Below are 20,864 nucleotides of genomic sequence, written 5' to 3' on the forward strand. Positions count from 1 at the left end.
AAAATCCAATTGAATTTGAATTTTACTAATTGGGGTGACATCAAACCAATGAAATTATCTGATGTTCTGCAGTATAAAAGTGGACATTTTGAACAGTTAGGAGAGAACTGCAAAGAGCACCAATAAACAGACAGCTAGCCAAATAGCTCTCTAAAAGGTAACTGTCTTTAAGAAATTTGTGCAGCAGAACACTGAAGTCAACCTAGGGGAATCTACAGCGAATGTCCTACATCTGATGATAATAACTGGGTTTGAATTGATTTTTGCCATAAATTTAAGGAGGAAATTATCAGAGCAGTATTGTAGAACTGGAGGTAAGAGATAGGTTTAAGAGAAAGGAGTAGTAAATAGCTGTTGTTTTAATGTTCTTTGTGGGACTTAAAGAATAAAATTGTTAATTTTTAATTTAAATAGTTACAACTGGGATAGTTCTTTGCCTCTTGAAATTTAACAGATTACGGCATGAGGTGAACATCTTGGTCAGATTTAAATTAGTAGAGAAATTTACCCCGTGACATTATTGTCATCCATGGTCATGTTGACCGGCACAGCAGGTTCAAGAGCTTGAACGGCCTACACCTACTTGTATCTTTTATGTTTCCATATCTGTCCTGGATCTATCGTCAGAGTCATACAGCACGGAAATGGACCCTTCAGTCCAACCAGTCCGTGCCGAACATGAGACCCTTCCTTTTTCTGACATATTAATTCTCAAACCTTGAGAAACAGGATATATTTTCAAGGTTTGCACGTAATACAAAACTTATTGCTTGGAAACTGAACCAGAGTGCGCAGAATTTCTAAAATGTCATAGACAAGTTGGTGGAATGGGCAGATAGGCAGCAGAAGAAATTCAATATACTTAATTTTGATGATAGGGAACATAAAGGGCACAGAGCAGAGGGACACGAGTTTTATGTGCAGAAGTGATTACAGATGACAGAACAGGTTGACAAAGCACTTAATGCTTTACGTTAGGATATAAAGTAAAAGGACAAGATGGTTATGTTGAATAACGTAAGAAACTAATTCAATTTCAGCTGGAGGTTGTGCCCCGGTGTGGGCACTACACATTAAAATGGATGTGAAAGCATTTGAGAAAATAGGGAAGATTCACAAAGAATGAGGAATGTCAATGATGAAGATTGACAGAAGTAGAACTTGCTCCTTTGGTCGAGGAGTAAGTGTCAGAGATATGCAAACTCTGAAGGGGTGTGGACAGTGAGAAACTATTCCTGCTTGTCAAAGGATCTAAAAGAGTACAGAACAAAGAAAATTTACAGCCCAGGAATAGGCCATTCGGCCCTTCAAGCCTGAGCCCATCCAAATCTACTGGTTAAACCTGTCGCCCAACTCCTACACTTCTGTATCCCTCTGCTCCCCACCTAATTGCGCATCTGTCCAGATGCGTCTTAAATGGATCTATCGTGCCTGCCTCTACCACCTCTGCTGGCAATGCGTTCCAGACACCCACCACCCTCTGTGTGAAGTACTTGTCACGTGTATTCCCCCTTAAACTTTTCACCTCTCACCTTCAAAGCGTGACCTCTTGTTATTGAATCCTCCACCCTGGGAAAAAGCTTCTCTCTATCCACCCTGTCTATATCTTCATGATTTTGTAAACCTCAATCAGGTTCCCCCCTCAATCTCCTTTTTTCTAATGAAAACAACCCTAACCTACTCAACCTCTCTTCATAGCTAGCACCTTCCATACCAGGTAACATCCTCGTAAATATTTTCCGACAGTGTTCACTATAAAAAATGAAAATGTTAGCGAGGAGGATACAGAGATACTTGCATCTAAGCAAGAAGAGATTGAGGTTCACAAGGAAGAGGTATTAGAAATACTGTAGTGCGTGAAAATAGATAAGTCCCCTGGGCCGGATGGGATCTATCCTAGGATCCTCTGGGAAGCAAGGGAAGAGATTGCCGAGCCTTTGGCATTGATCTTCAAATCATCATTGTCTACAGGAATAGTGCCTGAGGACTGGAGGATAGCAAATGTAGATCCCTTGTTCAAAAAGGGTAGTAGAGACAACCCTGGTAATTACAGGCCAGTGAGTCTCACTTCAGTTGTTGGTAAAGTATTGGAAAAGATTATAAGAGATAGGATTTATAACCATCTAGAAAAGAAAAATCTGATCAGGGACAGTCAGCACGGTAGGTCGTGACAAAGTGACCAAACAGGTAGATGAGAGTAAACCGGTTGATAAGGTGTAATTGGATTTCAGCAAGGTGTTCAATAAGGTTCCCCACAGTAGGCTATTGTACAAAATGCGGAGGAATGGGATTGTGGGAGACATAGCAGTTTGGATCAGTAATTGGCTTGATGAAAGAAAACAGGGTTGTAGTTGATGGAACATGTTCATCTTGGTGTCCAGTTACTAGCGGCGTACAGCAAGGGTCGGTGTTGGGTCCACTGCTGTTCGTCATTTTCAAAAAGGATCTGGATGAGGGCTTAGAAGGGTGGGTTAGTAAATTTGCGGACGACATCAAGGTCGATGGAGTTGTGGATAGTGACGAAGGATGTAGTAGGTTGCAGAGAGACATAGATAGGATGCAGAGCTGGGCTGAGAGGTGGCAAATGGAGTTTAATGTGGACAAATGTGAGGTGATTCACTTTGCATTCCGATTACTCCGGCCAAAGTACTGGGCTAATGATAGGATTCTTGGGAGTGCAGGTGAGCAGAGAGACCTCAGTGTCCATGTACACAGTTCCCTGAAAGTTGCCACTCAGATTGACAGGGTTGTTAAGAAGGCATACATTGTTTTGGTCTTTATTAATACAGGGATTGAGTTTCGGAACCAGGTGGTTATGCTGCAGCTGTACAAAGCTCTGGTACGGCCACACTTAGAGTATTGTGTACAGTTCTAGTCACCACATTATAAGAGGGATGTGGAAGCTTTGGAAAGGGTGCAGAGGAGATTTACTAGGATATTGCCTGGTATGGAAGGAGTGTCTTACGAGGAAAGGCTGAGGGCCTTGAGGCTGTTCTCGTTAGAGAGAAGAAGGTTGAGAGGTGACAATAGAGACATTCAAGATAATCAGAGGGTTAGATAGGGTGGACAGGGAGAGCCTTTTTCCAAGTATGGGGATTGCAAACACGAGGGGACACAACTTTAAAGTGAGGGGAGATAGGTATAAGACAGATGTCAGAGGTAGTTTATTTACTCAGACAGTAGTAAGGATATGGAATGCTTTGCCTGCATCGGTAGTAGATTCGCCAAGTTTAAGTGCTTTAAGTCGTCATTGGACAGGCATATGGACGTACATGGAATAGCGTAGGTGGGATGGGCTTCAGATTAACATGACAGGGCGGTGCAACATCGAGGGCCGAAGGGCCTGTACTGCACTGTAATATTCTATCTTCTACGTAAACCTTCTCTGCACCCTCTCCAAAGCATCCACATCCTTTTGGTAATGCGGCGACCAGAACTGTACACAGTATTCTAAATACGGCCGAACCAATGTCTTGTACAATTTTAACATTACTTGCCAGCTCTTCTACACAATACCCCGTCCAATGAAGGCAAGCATACTATATGCCTTCATGACCACTCTATCCAGCCATGCAGCAACCTTCAGGATACAATGGACCTACACTCTCAGATCTCTCTGCCCATCAACTTTTCCCAAGGCTCTTCCATTCATTGTATAATTTGCTCGAGATTTAGTCTTGCCGAAATGCATCGCCTCACATTTGTCGGATTGAAATCCATCTGCCACTTTTCTGCCCAACTCTCCAGTCTATCTATATCCTCCTGTATTCTCTGACAGTCCCTTATGCTTTCTGCTACTCCACAAATCTTTGTGTCATCTGCAAACTTGCTCATCATACCAACAGTGCCCTCTTTGAGATCATTTATGTATATCACAAACAACAGTGGTCCCAGCACTGACCCCTGTGGAACACCACTGGTCACCTTTCTCCATTTTGAGAAACTCCCTTCAACTCCTACTACTCTGTCTCCTGTTGCTCAACCAGTTCTTTATCCACCTAGCTAGAACACCCTGCACACCATGTGACTTCACTTTCTCCATTAGTCTATCATGGGGAACCTTATCAAACGCCTCACTGAAGTCCATGTATATGACATCAACAGCCCTTCCTTCATCTATCAACTTGGTCACTTCCTCAAAGAACTCTATTAATTAGGTAAGGCACGATCTCCCCCGCTCAAAGCCATGTTGCCTATCACTGATAAGCAAACTTTTTTCTAAATATAAATAGATCCTATTCCTCAGTACCCTCTCCAACAACATTCCCACCGCCGAAGTCAGGCTCACTGGTGTGTAGTTACCCGGAATATCCCTACTACCCTTCTTGTACAGGGGCACATGAGCAACCTTCCAGTCCTCTGGCAACTCACCTGTGTTTAAGGATGCCACAAAGATATCTGTCAGGGCCCCAGCTATTCCCTCTCTCACCTCCCTCAGCAACTGGGATAGATTCCATCTGGTCATGGGGATTTGTCCACCTTAATAACCTCTAGCCTACCCAACACATCTTCCCTACTTATGTCAACATGATCCACTTTAAATCAAACTTCTATCTCTAATCTCAACATTCATCATGTTCCTCTCCTCAGTGAACATTGATGCAAAGTAATCATTCAGAATCTCACCCATTCTCTCAGGTTCGAAACAAAGCCTTCCATCATTATCCTTTAGTGGACCAATCTAGCAAGCAGGTAACTTTCTCTAGTTACCTGCTTGCTTCTTCTATAAGAATAAAAGGCTTTGGGATTCTCCTTACTAAAGCTATTTCATTACCCCTTTTAGCCTACTTGATTCCTCGTTTAAGACGTGTCCTACTCTTCCGATATTCCTCCAGGACCCGTTCTGTTCTTAGCTGCCTAGACCGTACATACGCTTCCCTTTTCCTCTTGGCTAGTCGTAACATTTCTCTCGTCATCCACAGTTCATGAATCTTGCCCTTCCTATCCTTTGCCTTCAATGGGACATGCCTATCCTGCACTATCTTTGAAAGCCTCCCACATCTCAGATGTGGACTTCCCTTCAAATAGCTGTGTCCAATCCACATTCTGAGCTCCTGCCTAATTTTGATATAATTGGCCTTGGCCCAGATTAGTACTCTTCCCTTAGGACCACTCTTTTTTATCTACAAGTATTCTAAAACTTACAGAATTGTGGTCACTGTTCCCAAAGAAATCCCCTACCGCAATCTCCACCACCTGCCTTGGCTTGTTCCCCAGTACCAGGTCCAATATGGCTCCTTCCCTTGTCAGACTATTGACATACTGCTCTAGAAAACTCTCCTGGATGCTTCTTACAAATTCTACCCCATCCAGACCTCTGACACTAAGTGTATCCCAGTCAATGTTTGGAAAATTAAAATCTCCCATCATCACTACCCTATTGCCTCTACATCTTTCCATAATCTGCCTACCTATTTGTTCTTCTATCTCACGCTCATTGTTAGGAGGCCTGTAAAACAGTCCCAACAATGTAACTGCATCCTTATTTCTCAGCTCCACCCATAATGCCTCACTACCCAAAACCTCCATAGTGTCTTCCTTTAGCACAGCCGTGATATCGTCCTTGACCAGCAATGCAACTCCAACCCCCCCCTTTTAACTTCCCTCCGTCCTGTGTGAAGCGTCTATATCTTGAAACATCTAGTTGTTAATCATCATGCCCTTCCTTCAACCAAGTCTCTGAGATTGCAATAATGTCATACTCCCAGGCACCAATCCAAGCCCTGAGTTCATCTGCCTTACACACTATACTCCTTGCATTAAAGTAGATGCATTTCAGGCCACCAGTTCTTTTGTGTTCACCTGCTCTCTGCCTACTCTTCCCTTGATTAATGCTATCTTCATGATGCTTACAGTCTCCAGTCTCCACCTCGCTGCCTACTTGTTTTCTCTTCTGGATCCCAGTCCCCTGCCACATTAGTTCAAAACCTCCCCAACAGCAGTAGCGAAAACAGATGTACAGTCAATGACAAAAGCAATAAAAGGACACCGCTTGTCACCGGCTGCCATTCCGAAAAAGAACCTTTTATCCCAACTCTCTGCCTTCTGTCAGACAGCCAATCCTCAATCCATACCAGTAGCTCACCTCGAACACCATGGGCCCTCACCTTGCTCAGCAGCCTCCCGTGTGGCACCTTATCAAAGGCCTTTTGGAAGTCTAGATAGACTACAGGGTGGCACGGTGGCACAGTGGTTAGCACTGCTGCCTCACAGTGCCAGGGACCTGGGTTCAATTCCCACCTCAGGCGACTGACTGTGTGGAGTTTGCACGTTCTCCCTGTGTCTGCGTGGGTTTCCTCCGGGTGCTCCGGTTTCCTCCCACAGTCCAAAGATGTGCGGGTCAGGTGAATTGGCCATGCTAAATTGCCCGTAGTGTTAGGTAAGGGGTAAAATGTAGGGGTATGGGTGGGTTGCGCTTCGGCGGGTCGGTGTGGACTTGTTGGGCCGAAGGGCCTGTTTCCACACTGTAAGTAATCTAATCTACATCCACTGGGTTTCCCTGGTCTAACCTACTTGTCACCTCTTCAAAGAATTCCTACAGGTTTGTCAGGCATGATCTCCCCTTACTAAATCCATGTTGACTTGTTCTAATCAGACTCTGCTCTTCCAAGAATTTAGAAACCTCATCCTTAATGATGGATTCTAGAATTTTACCAACAACCGAGGTTAGGCTAATTGGCCTATAATTTTCCATCTTTTGTCTTGATCCTTTCTTTAACAAGGGAGTTACAACAGCCATCTTCCAATCATCTGGAACTCTCCCTGACTCCAGTGACTCTTGAAAGATCTCAACCAATGCCTCCGCTATTTCCTCAGCCACCTCTCTCAGAACTCTAGGATGTATCCCATCGGGGCCAGGAGATTTATCAATTTTAAGACCTTTTAGCTTTTCTAGCACTTTCTCTTTTGTAACGGCAACCATACTCAACTCAGCCCCCTGACTCCCTTTAATTGTTGGGATATTACTCATGTCTTCCACTGTGAAAACTGACGCAAAGTACTTATTAAGTTCTCCAGCTATTTCCTTATCTCCCATCACTAGGCTTCCTGCATCAGTTTGAAGTGGTCCGATGTCTACTTTTGCCTGTCGCTTGTTTCTTATGTATTGAAAGAAACTTTTACTATCATTTCTAATATTACTGGCTAGCCTACCTTCATATTTGATCCTCTCCTTCCTTATTTCTCTCTTTGTTATCCTCTGTTTGTTTTTGTAGCCTTCCCAATCTTCTGATTTCCCACTGCTCTTGGCCACTTTGTAGGATCCCTCTTTTTCTTTAATACATTTCCTGACTTCCTTTGTCAGCCACGGCTGTCTAATCCCTCCCCGGATAATCTTTCTTTCCTTGGGGATGAACCTCAGTACAGTGTCCTCAATTATACCCAAAAACTCCTGCCATTTTTGCTCTACTGTCTTCCCCGCTAGGCTCTACTTCCAGTCTATTTTTGTCAGTTCCTCTCTCACGCCCTCATAATTACCTTTATTTAACTGTAACACCATTACATTCGATTTTGCCTTCTCTCTTTCAAATTGCAGACTGAACTCTACCATATTATGATCGCTGCTTCCTAAGATCTTTTATAAAAGTCTGGTTCATTACAAAGCACTAAGTCCAGAATAGCCTGCTCCCTTGTGGGCTCCATGACAAGCTGTTTCAAAAAGCCATCCAGTAAGCATTCCATGAATTCCCTTTCTTTGGATCCACTGGCAACATTATTTACCCAGTCCGCCTGCATATTGAAGTCTCCCATGATCACTGTGACCTTGCCTTTCTGACATGCCTTCTCTATTTCCCGGTACATGTTGCGTCCCTGGTCCTGACCACTGTTAGGAGGTCTGTACATAACTCCCATTGTGGTTCCTCAATTCCACCCACACAGACTCCACATCATCCGACGCTATGTCATTCAGTGCCATAGATTTAATTTTGTTCTTAACTAACAAGACAACCCCACCCCCTCTGCCCACCTCCCTGTCTTTTCGATAAGTTGAAAAAGCTTGGAGGTTTAACTACCAGTCCTGACCCCCCGTAACCACATCTCTGATGCCTACCACATCATAATCATTCGCTCTGATCTGTGCCATTAGTTCATCTGCTTTGTTATGAATGCTACGAGCATTCAGGTAAAGTGCCTTAATGCTAACTTTATCATTAGAGATATTGGAAGGCATAAGATGTCCTAAGTTATCCTTCCTTTTTGCTGCATTCCCAGTCTGCCTCGAGTTTAGATCCGCCTGGACACATGCTATCCTGTTGCTTATCTTTCCATTTAACTCCGTACTCCCCGTTGCTTTCACTTTCCCTTCCCCCCCAACTCAGAAGTTTAAAGTCCTACTGACCACCCTATTTATCCTCTTCGCTAGAACATTGGTACCTGATCGGTTCAGGTGGAGACCGTCCCAACGGTACAGATCCCCCCTGTTCCAAAACTGATGCCAATGCCCCATGAAGTGAAATCCCTCTTTCCCACACCAATCCCTTAGCCACGTGTTTACTTCCCTAATTTTCTTGTCCCTATGCCAATTGGCACGTGGCTCGGGCAGTAATCCAGAGATTATGACCCTTAAGGACCTGTACTTCAATTTCCTTCCTAGTGCTTCGCAAACCCCAAACAGGTCCTCCACCCTAGTCTTGCCTATGTTGTTAGTACCAAAGTGGACCACAACAACTGGATCCTCCCCCTCCCGCTCCAATATCCTTTCAAGCCGGTCGGAGATGTCCCGCACCCTGGCACCGGGCAGGCAACACACATGCGAGACCCCTGATCCGGCTTACAAAGGATACTATCTGTCCCCCTAATTATTGAATCCCTATAACCACTACTTGTCTATTTGCTCCCCCCTCTTGAATGGCCTTCTGCACCATGGTGCTGTGGTCAGCTGGCTCATCCTGTCCAGAGCCCTTTTCCTCATCCGTACAGGGAGCAAGAATCTCATACCTGTTGGACAAGGTCAAGGGCTGAGGCTCCTCCACTCCTGAACTCAGGTTCCCCCTGCCTGCCTCACTTACAGCCACACTCTGATGTCCCTGATCACTAACTGAATGTGAATTATTTAATCTCCCAGGTGTGACTGCCTCCTGAAACAAAGCGTCCAGGTAACTCTCCCCCTCCCGGATGTGCCGCAGTGTTTGAAGCTCAGATCCCAGATCATCAACTCTGATCCGGAGTTCTTCCAACATCCAACACTTGCTGCAGATGTGGTCACTGCCATTCACAATGGGATCAGCCAGCTCCCACATCATACAGCTACAGCACATCACCTGCCCAGCCATCTCTGCTTAGTTAATTACTTTGTTACTTTGTACAGGTTTGGGTTAAAATACTTTCTGATACCTCTCTGCTATAGTCTTTTCCTAATAGACACACACACGCACACACACACAAAAAAAAGTAAATTTTTAACCAGTCACTGGTAAAGACATAGAAAATCCTTACCTTAAAAAAACCAGAGTAGTTAAGGATTTAACTACGCTTCTCGCTAAGCCCTATAAGCCTGATACATTCCACAAGCACCCTTTCGGTTAGTGCCCTTTATCGCCTGCTGGGTGGCAGGACCTGGCGGGATATTAACTGGTGACGTGAGGTCTGGGAGCAAGAACTAGGAGTGGAGATCTCTTCTGAAACATGGGAGAATGCTCGAAAGACCTCAATCTGTAATAGAACATCCGCTAAGCAGTTAAAAGTTTTGCACAGGGCTCATCTGGCATCAGATTGTCTGGCTAAGTTTAAAAAAAGTGGGCATCTTCAGTGTGCCCCAAATTAAAATCAGTGAAGGTACTCTTACCCATTGCTTCTGTACATGCCACAGGCTCCGTGTTTATTGGACGCTGTGGCGGGAGAAATAGGGAGGGCTTTGAGGACTGATGTCAAAGTAGACCCGATATCTCTCCTCTTAGGTCTACTGAATTTACCATCTTTAGGCAGGCATGGGAAGAAACTATTTAATATTCTTGCATACTGTGCACGGAAGAATATTCTGATGAATTGGATGTCAGAGAACCCACCGGGCTTGCTGGGACGGCATACATTAATTATGGAGCACATTCCCTTAGACTCTCTTTGTTTTACAAACATGGTGTAACACACAACAGACCATTTTTATAAGACATGGCAGCCCTACTTGAGTTATTTGGATATAGATTTGTCAGTTATCTTAACTAGGGCATTTGTTTAACCAGGATGGTTAGATTAGTCAAGCCCTGGGCCCTGGAGGGGGGGGGGGGGGGGGGGGTCTCCTGAGTTAATACGAGTATTATATATATATAAAAAATGCTCCCATTCTTTTGTTTTGGAGCTTTGCGCTGAGCATAACTGTTCTGTATTCCATGGTTTTTTTGATCTATTCGTTATTTACTTATTTATTGGTGTTGCTTTGCACAGGTTAGGATTTGTTTTGTATTATAGGGTAGGTTAATAGTTCGCAGACAGTAGTTGTAGAGTAATTTGTGGTTTTTTTCTTTTTATTATATTGATATTTGTTATTGATTGTACTTTTCAATAAGTTCATATGTTTGTAAAGTTAAAAAATATTTGCTAATAAATATATTTACAAACCAAAAAAGGGTAGAAGCATCTGAACAGAACAGATAGTGACAAAGGAGATTATGTGCCCTTCGCACTGGAAATGAAAGTGGAAGAGGAGGAATTTGATACAAGTCAAACTTGAAATGTGGCATTGAGGCAACGTACTGGCTTGACTAATTCATTGGTTAGTAAGTGAAAGCTAATAGGCTTAATGGCAAATGAACATCATAAGAAGAAATAGAAATAGAAGGGCAGACGAGTTTAGGGAGGGAATTACAGAGCAGAGACCATACATCACCAAAAAAAATGGCCCTATTAAAATTGGGGTCTGCTCAAAAATCCAGAATTACTGATATGATGGACAAGAATTTCAAAAATGGCTCCTGGCTTAGCAACTTCTCAACATTAATCACAAAGCAGTGGTGAGCAGGACCTGGTGCAAATTAGGACTGCAGCTGCAACACAGTTTGAATGAGATAAGCTTGACACAATGAAAAAGATGGGAGGCTGATCAGGAAAGCATTGAAATAGTCAAGTCTCAATATAACAATGGCATGAACAAGGGTTTCAGCAGAGCTGTGAAGGTGGTGAAGAAATGCAAGGGAGGTAATGGTAAGCAGTGTTGCTGCTGGAGATGAATACAACATCAACAGTACAGTACAACAGATGATATTCTCTGTGACCCGTAAGATCATTTGAACCTGCTTCAGAGATTTTGAAAACTGCTTTTATCACAGCTTTCAGTATACAAAATAACACTGCCTGTCATTAAAGTAAAACCTCCACTGAATAATTATAGCCGAGATCAAATGTCCTGAGGTTCAGAACTCATGCACAAAGACCCACTCTCCAAACCCACACACTAGCCTTGTTGCCATGGTGATACCAGAACACACCCAAACCTCCCATTCTGATGAAACACATGGTGATCACCACTCAGAACACATACCCAACGTCACCTCTTTAATCAGCTCCGAAGCACTATGGCAGCCTTGGACAAGCATCCGTGTCCATGTTGACAGATCCCGGTGAGTCTCCACACGGAAAACATGCATTTCAATGCCTTGTCGTGACCCAGTTCTTGTCACAAATGATAGATCGGAACTAATGCTTGGGGATCCTCGTGCTGACCCCGAGTGAACCAACCTGAGAAACAGGGGAAGAAAAATGGACATCAACATAGCAGAAAGTTAAGTGTCCTAGACCAAACCATCTTCAGCTGTTCATCGATGACCCATATTCCAACATAAGGTCAAGAATGGGGATGTACGCCAATATATGAACCACTCAGCACCATAATCAGGTCCTGAAATAGTCCTTGGTCATATAGAGGCACATATGAAGTAACATTCATGCCATACAATTGCTAGACAATGGGCATCACTAAAAAACACAAATCTGATCGCTGGCCCTTAACATTCATTGGGATTACCATCACTGAATCCTTCACGTTCAACATCCTGAGGGTTATCATTGACCAGAAACTGAAATAGACAAGCCATGTAAGTATAATAATCCAAGCTGCAGAGAATAGACCTTTACAGTTAAGCGAAAGTAGGAGTTCAGTGAAGGGAAGGTGCTATTTCTTGTCGTAGGCTTTGCATGGTGAGGAAGAAGTGGTAACATCCAGTGTCAGACACAGCCCAAGTGTATAGCTCAGGGACTTTACAGGCAGCATGGAAATTCAGTGCAGAGGGGAAGAGATGCACTTTACTTGCTTTTTTTTGGGCTCTTAGTTTGGAATATCATTTTTAAACAGGATAAATTCAAGTCCAGGATTGTGGGCCCAACATAAAACGAGTGACACAGGAAAACTGGAAGAAGAAACAAGGTAAACGAGCTTGTACCATAGATTGAAATTGGTGCATGTGCTGTTGTGGGCATCACAGAGATGCAGCTGCAAGGGGATCACAGCTTAGAACTAGTGGGCAGCACAGTGGCTAAGAAGCTAGCACAGTTGCCTCACAACCCCAAGGACATGGGTTTCACTCTAGTCTTGGGCAACTGTTTTTGTGGAGTTTGCACATTCTCCCAGTGTCTGCACACGGTTCAGCAGAGTGCTATGCTTTCTTCCACAGTCCAAAGATGTGCAGATTAGGTAGTTTGGCCATCGAAATTGTCCAGACTGTGGTTCAGGGACATGCTGGATAGATGGGTTAGCCATGGTGAATGTGTTGTTAACAGTACAGGGTAGGGGCTGGGTTAGGCGAGATGCTTATAAGAGGATTGGTGTAGATTTGATGGGTTGAACGGCCTCTTTCAAAATTTCTGTGGGAATTTTACGTTTTTTAATACCCAAAGATACATGTTCTATCAAGAGGATAGGCAGGAGTGGTGGGGCTGCTTGCTATTAGGAAATAAAATTAAATTGATATGAAGAATTAATTTAGGGTAGGACAGTGTGGATACATTTGAAGAACTGGAACAGAGAAAAGACCCGGATGGGAGTTGTACACAGGCCTCCTAGCAGTAGGCTCAGATGTACATTACGAAAACAGACCCTTCAGTCCAACCTGTCCATGCTGACCAGATATCCCAACCCAATCTAGTCCCACCTGCAGCACCTGGCCCATATCCCTCCAAACCCTTCCTATTCATATACCCATTCAAATGCCTATTAAATGTTGCAATTGTACCAGCCTCCACAACTTCCTCTGGCAGCCAATCCACACATGCATCACCCTGTGTGTGGAAAAAATTGCCCCTTAGGTCTCTTTTATATCTTTCCCCTCTCACTCTAAACCTATGCCCTCTAGTTCTGGACTCCCCCACCCCAGGAAAAAGAGTGTTTATTTATCCTATCCATGCCCCTCATGATTTTATAAACCTCTACTGTATAAAATCACCCCTCAGCCTCCAATGCTCCAGGGAAAAAAGCCCTAGCCTATTCAACCTCCTCCCTATAGTTCAAATCCTCCAACCCTGGCAACATCCTTGCAAATTCTGGATTAGCGGTGCTGGAAGAGCACAGCAGTTCAGGCAGCATCCGAGGAGCAGTAAAATCGACATTTTGGGCAAAAGCCCTTCATCAGGAATCATTGTTTTTAACCTAACATCCTTGCAAATATTTTTTCAACTCTTTCAAGTTTCACAACATCCTTCCAATAGAAAGGAGACCAGAATTGCATGCAATATTCTACGCCTAACCAATGTTCTGTACATCCAGAACATGACCTCCCAATGCCTGCACTCAATACTCTGACCAATGAAGGAAGGCATACCAAACACCTTCTTCACTATTCTATCCACCTGCAACTCCACTTTTAAGGACCTGTGAACCTGCAGTCCAAGATCCCTTTGTTTAGCAACAGTCTACGGGATTTTTTTTTAAAAGAAGCTTGTGGTAGAGGGAACAGGCAATTCTGGATTTGGTGACATCTAAAGCTGCAGACTTAATTGGGAAGCTTAAGGTAAAGGAACCCCAAAGGGTGCAGTGACCATATTATGATGGAATTCAGTTAGCGAGGGAGAAGCTTAAATCAGATGTAATGGTATTACAATTGAGTAAAGATAATAAAGACATGAGGGAGAAGCTGGTCAGAGTTAATTGGAAGGGGAGCCTAGCAGGTAAGACAGTGGTGCAGCAATAGCAAGAGATTTAAAGTCTGGGAGAAGATTTGTAGCCCGGGTGCTCGTTGTTGTGGTTCTGTTCGCCAAGCTGGGAATTTGTGTTGCAAATGTTTCGTCCCCTGTCTAGGCGACATCCTCAGTGCTTAGCAGCCTCCTGTGAAGCGCTTCTGTGATGTTTCCTCTGGCATTTATATTGGCTTGTCTCTGCCGCTTCCGGTTGTCTGTTCCAGCTGTCCGCTGCAGTGGCCGTTATGTTGGGTCCAGGTCGATATGTTTGTTGATGGCACTCATCCACAGATTCTATCAACAAACACATCGACCTGGACCCAATATACCGGCCACTGCAGCGGACAGCTGGAACAGACAACCAGAAGCGGCAGAGACAAGCCAATATAAATGCCGGAGGAAACATCACAGAAGTGCTTCACAGGAGGCTCCCAAGCACTGAGGATGTCACCTAGACAGGGGACGAAACGTTTGCAACACAAATTCCCAGCTCGGCGATCAGAACCACAATAGCAAGAGATTCTGGAGATAATTCAGGAGGCACAGCAGAAATTCATCCCAAGGAGTATTGAATCATGCTAAGGGAAAGAAGGTAACGATGGCTGACAAAGAAAGTCAGGGACAGTATATAAAAAAAGAAAAAGCATACAATGTGTTGAATACTAGTGGGAAGGCTTTAAAAACCAGAGGGCAACTAAAAATAGCAATAAGAGAGGAGAAGATGAAATATGAGAATAAGCTACCCTGTTACATAAAGAAGATTGCAAGTGGTTTTATGGATATATAAAAAAAGGTAAGAGAGACACAACTGGATCACGGAAAAATTAGGCTGGAGAAGTGCAACACTGCACAAAGAAATGGTAGAGGAATTGTACAGAGACTCTGCATCAAACTTCATGGTGGAAGACACCAGTAGCAAACCAGAACTCCGAGAGAGTCAGGGGAGCAAGAGGTGAAGAGATGATGCTAGGGAAGCTGAAAGGTACTAACGTCTGGGAAGGCTTTGATGTTGATCTTTCAGGAAAGATGAATTATAGAGGGTGCCAGAGGACTGGAACATGTCTAACATAATACCTCTGTTCAAGGGAGGGAGGCAGAATATGGGAAATGATCTGACCTCAGCTGTTGGTAAGGTTTTAGACTCTATTATGAAGTATGATAATGCAGTGTACTTGGAAGTGCATAGTAAATTAGTGCTGAGTCAACATGGCTTCATCAAGGGGAGTCGAGAGTGTGGTGCTGGAAAAGTACAACAGGTCAGGCAGCATCCAAAGGGCAAGAGAACTAATGTTTCGGGCATAAGCCCTTCATCAGGAATGAGGCTTGTAGGCCAGGGGCATGCTGAGACTTGAATGGGATGGGGGTTACTGGGAATAAACTCCTGCCTATCCTCTTGATAGAACATGTATCCTTGGATATTAACAAACGTAAAATTCCCACAGGAATTTTGAAAGAGGCCGTTCAACCCATCAAATCAACACCAATCCTCTAAAGAGCTGAGAATGCAATAGGTAGATGAAGGTGGGGGAGAAGGTGATAAGTCAGAGGGGAGGATTGAGCGGATAGATGGGGAAGGACGATGGACAGATCAAGAGACAGCGCTAAGTTAGAGGCTCGGGTCTGGCATTAGGTAGGAGTAGGAGAAATGAGGAAACTGGTGAAATGCAGATTAATCCTGTGTGGCTACAGAGTCCCAAGGCGGAAGATGAGGCATCTTCCTATCTGACCTATGACTTTCTCCCCCACCTTCATCTACCTATGTAGTTGTATCTGAATGCACATAGCGGCCCGAATAAAATTACTGAACTAACAGTACAAATAGAGATACATGGATATGATACTGTGCCAATTACTGAGACGTGACCACAAGGAACACTTCATCAGAGCTGAGGGGAAACGTTTGCTTGCTCTCTCTCCATAGATGTTGCCTGACCCGCTGTGATTTCTACAGTAATCTGCTTCTGCTGGAGGTTTTTGTTCATTTTTGATAGTAATAGTAAGGGAAGCAGTTTGCCATTTTGGTACTGAACTAACGTTTACACCAATGGGGTGACTAGTGCAGTAGTGGGGCTTAGTTATCAGCATATTCCTCCTGTCACATTTATTGCACTATTCAGACCTGGTTGCTAGCAGTGGGTGACTCTGAGTGGGCGATGACCACAGGTCTCTGTTCCATGGGACGCTGTCGTAAAGCAGCATGTCTTTATCAGTAAGGACGACCACCACCGGCTTCCAGTGCTGCCTTCCACCTTCAACCTTCTGCTGCAAAACAAAGAAAACCCCATTGCTGAATAAGCATGAGATCCTGACTTTGCAACCTAACCCACCACCCAAACAACAGGACTACACACTGCCTGGGAGCTGCTCTCTCTAACTGTCAGGCACTGGGAAACCTAACACTTGTGTACCAAGGCACTGCTCTCCTCAACACAATAACACTGGTAGACTGAACCCTCAGACACCAATCAGTTCTCAACCCAATCATAGGTCTAAACAGAAATAAGCACAGCTATAATGGGTGGAGCTTGGAATCAAGGGCCAAGATGACAGCACTTCTGATGGCAACACACACACTGAATTATAAGAGTTTAGAAAGGATTCAGAAAATATTTTAAGAACATTCCAGAGCTGGGATCTTCAATTACATGGATAGATTGGGGAAGCTGGGGTTGTTCTGCCTAAAGAGAAGGCTGCAAAGAAACTTGATGGAGGGTTGAGAATAGAAAGAAACTGTCACAATTAGCAAATGGGTACCAACTTAAAATGACTGACAAAAGAAAAACAAGAGACTTTTTTTATGTTAGTATCTCAAGCGTTCTGCCTATGGGCATAGCGGAGGCAGATTCAATTAATTTTAGAAAAGGTTTTTGGATAATTATCTTATGAGAACAAAATTGCAAGATTATATAGAGAGGGGTATTAGAGGAGCAGCTCCTGTAGCCAGTTGGCACAGACACAACAGGCCAAATTAGGAAATAAAATTAAATTGATATGAAGAATTAATTTAGGGTAGGACAGTGTAGAATTTGTATGGATATAGGAATGAAGAGCATGAGTAGACCATTCTGTCCTTCAAGCCTGCTTTACCATTTAATAAGATCATGGTTGACCCCACTATTGTCTCAATTCTACCTTTCTGTTTGCTCTCTCCCATAACACTCAAATTCCTCCCAATCATCAAAAATCCATCAAACTCTCCCTCAAATCAACTGGTTGGAGAGCAATGGAGGCTGAATCAAGGGGAAAAAAAAAGAGATTAATAAATCTGCAGAGGAAAAAAAAATCCCATTTCTATGTTAAAAAGGGAGATCTCTTACTCCTAAATTGTGTTGCCCAGATTTAGTTTCCCTTACAAGAGGAAACATCCTTCAGGTATCCAAAATATGCAGTCTCCTTAGAATTTTATACATTCCAATATACATCTCAAATCAAGCAGAGTCAGCATGGCTTTATGAAACAGAATTGCATGAGTAATTTATTGCAATTTGACAGGAAATCACAACCAGGGTAGATAGAGGGGAATCAGTAGATGTGTTGCATTTGGACGTCCAGAAGGCATTCAATAAGGTCCCTCACAAAAGATTAAGTCAAAAGAACCCACGATGTTGGAAGAACTACATTGGAGTGGATAGAGAACGGCTCATTGGCATGGAGCAGCAAGTGGAGATAAGGGGCTCTTTTTCAAGTTGGTGAACTTTAACTAGTGGGATTCCACAGGGATCAGTGCTGGGACCTCAGCTGCTTATAATATATATTAATGACTTGGAGGAGGAAAGTGAATGTATTGTAGCCAAATTTGCGGAGCAGAAAATTAAGTGGAAAAGCAAGTTGTAAAAGGATACAAAGTTTACAGAGATCTTGCTAAATAGCAAAACGTTAGCAAATAGAGTGTAATGTAGGAAAATGTGAAGTTTAACCATGTTATTTAAATGCAGAAAGCTGCGACACAAGCTGATTTGGAGGGACTTGTGCATGAAATACAAAGCTAGCACACATGGACAGCAGGTATTCAGGAAGGCTAATAGAATGTGGGTCCTTACTTTAAGGGGTTGGAGTACAGAAGTTAGGAAGTCCTATTGCAACTGCACAAGGTGCGAGTGAGACCATATCTGCAGTTCTGTAAGCAGTGTTGATCCTCTTATTTAAGAAAAAGATAAAATTTCATTGGAGGTAGTCCACAAAAGGTTCATGAGGATGAAGGATTGCTTTACAAGCAAAGGTTAAACAGGTGGGACCCTACTCACCGAAGTTAAGAAGAATCAGGGTGATAGAGTCATCGAGTCATAGAGATGTACAGCATGGAAGCAGACCCTTTGGTCCAACCCGTCCATGCTGACCAGATATCCCAACCCAATCTAGTCCCACCTGCCAGCACCCGGCCCATATCCTTACAAACCCTTCCTATTCATATAAGCATCCAAACGCCTCTTAAATGTTGCAATTGTACCAGCCTCCACCACATCCTCTGGCAGCTCATTCCATACACGTACCACCCTCTGCGCGAAAAAGTTTTATAAGGTCACTCCTTAGCCTCCGACGCTCCAGGGAAAACAGCCCCAGCCTGTTCAGCCTCTCCCTGTAGCTCAGATCCTCCAACCCTGGCAACATCCTTGTAAATCTTCTCTGAATCCTTTCAAGTTTCACAACATCTTTCCGATAGGAAGGAGACCAGAATTGCACACAATATTCCAACAGTGGCCTAACCAATGTCCTGTACAGCCACAACATGACCTACCAAATCCTGTACTCAATACTCTGACCAATAAAGGAATGCATACCAAACGCTCTCTTCATTATCCTATCTACCTGCGACTCCACTTTCAAGGAGCTATGAACCTGCACTCCAAGGTCTCTTTGTTCAGCAACACTACCTAGGACCTTACCATTAAGGTGTACAAGTCCTGATAAGATTTGCTTTCCCAAAATGCAGCACCTCGCATTTATCTGAATTAAACTCCATCTGCGACTTCTCAGCCCATTGGCCCATCTCGTCCAGATCCTGTTGTAATCTGAGGTAACCCTCTTCACTGTCCACTATACCTCCAATTTTGGTGTCATCTGCAAACTTACTAACTGTACCTCGTTTGCTGGCATTCAAATCATTTATGTAAATGACAAAGTAGAGGGCCCAGTACCAATCCTTGTGGTTCTCCACTGGTCACAAGTTAGAGAATTCTTAAGGGGCTTGACAGGGTAAATGTTTTCTCTCATTGGTTCCAGACTCTCCCAGAGGGCACAGTCTCAGAATAATGGGGCACCAATTTAAAGCTGAGTTGAGGCAGAATTTCTTCTGAGGGTTGACAGTCTTTGGAACTCCTTGTCACAGTAACTGTGGGGCCAGCGGCCTTGTGTATATTTAAGACAGACAGGTTCTTGATCAAGGGGAAATCAAGGGTTACAGGGAAAAGGCAAGAAAGTCGACATGAGGAATGCTGGATCAGCTTGACCCAGTTGAATGGCAGAGCAGGCTCATGGATCCAAACCGTGTTTTCCTGCTCCTAATTTTGATGCTCTTAATGAGGTCCATCTTTCATTCTTCTAAACTCCAATGGATTGGATACAGGGCCAAGTTGATCGTTGTTTCTTTAATTTTTTCTTGCTTTACTCTCTCGGCTTCTGCAACGAATACCCCCTCACCTTTTCAGGAGAAATAACAACAAGGGTAATAACACTGGACTGATAATCCAGAGACCAGTGGAATGAGGGAAGCAAAGAAGGAATGGAAGCGGGTGAATATTAATAAACAAGGGTTGTAGAAACTAGTGCCACTGAAAGCTGACATAATCTACATCCCTAGGTACTAAAAGTAAGTGATCACAAAAACAGTAGATTCTGGAAGTGTTCTGGCAGATTGGAGAGTTTGAAGAGTAAACTCAAATGTTTATTGCACAGAAGGAGGCCACTTGCCCCATCATGCCCGTGTTAAAGATCTGACGACATTAACCCATTTTCAGATGGCAATGAGTATCCAAATAATGCTCAGAAGTTATGAGTATCAGTCCACCCTCTCAGGTGGTGAGTTCCAGACACCCACCACCCTCATTTAAAAAAAAATGTTTTCAATTATCTTCTTAGTCTTCTCTGTCTTAGCTTAAATTTATGCCCCCGGTAAGTGATTCCTCTACTAATGATCGTGTCCAACTTCCTCAGGTCCACACACAATCATTGCTGCCTCAACATACCCAATCTTCTCTCATAGCTTCTTCAGGTTTCCTGCTAAAATGACTGAACTGACATTTTTCTTCAGTTTATCATGACTGATGTAATTGTAACCCAAAATTATGCACAGTTGTGTACGCCTCATTATACAAAGAAGTGGTTGCATTGGAGAGAGTGCAGAAGTGATTTACAAGAATGGTTCCAGAAATGAGAAACTTCAGCCATGAGGGAAGATCAAAGTTGGAACTGTTCTCCTTGAAGAGAAGGTTGAGAGGAAACTTGGTACAGCTTTCTAAAATCACGAGTGGATTAGACAGAGTATGGGGAGAAGCTACTTCCTCTCGTTAAAAAGGAAAATTAGGGGGCAGAGATTTAAAGCCATGTGCAATGTGATGTGAGAAAAACAATTCACAAAGCAAGTAGTTCAGGTCTTGAATGTACTGCCTGGACATGTGGTGGAGGCAGGTTCAACTGAGGCATTCAAAAGGGAACTGAACATTTCTTTTGGACAGTAACAGTGTGCAGAGATGTGGGGAAAAGGCTGGAGATTAACAAAAGATAAGAGAGCTAGTGCAGGCCCCCGTTTGTGTGTGCATGCCACTTGT

General features: G+C 43.6%; 1 protein-coding gene across 4 annotated transcripts in view; it reads right to left on the reverse strand.

Moving 5' to 3' along the window:
* sntb2 (syntrophin, beta 2) overlaps nt 1–20,864 on the reverse strand; it is a 70,213-nt gene that overhangs the window by 26,801 nt on the left and 22,548 nt on the right. For 2 of the 4 annotated variants that reach the window (XM_060837889.1, XM_060837888.1), the window contains exons 4-5: nt 16,220–16,362; nt 11,474–11,670 (exon numbers count right to left, since the gene is read on the reverse strand). In XM_060837889.1, the coding sequence (XP_060693872.1) occupies nt 11,474–11,670; nt 16,220–16,362 (340 nt within the window). The remainder of the gene's footprint in view (nt 1–11,473; nt 11,671–16,219; nt 16,363–20,864) is intronic. The other 2 variants (XM_060837890.1, XM_060837891.1) reach the window with 2 other exon arrangements.

The sequence above is a fragment of the Hemiscyllium ocellatum genome, chromosome 17 (assembly GCF_020745735.1).
Source record: "Hemiscyllium ocellatum isolate sHemOce1 chromosome 17, sHemOce1.pat.X.cur, whole genome shotgun sequence".
Classification (NCBI taxonomy): Eukaryota; Metazoa; Chordata; class Chondrichthyes; order Orectolobiformes; family Hemiscylliidae; genus Hemiscyllium; species Hemiscyllium ocellatum.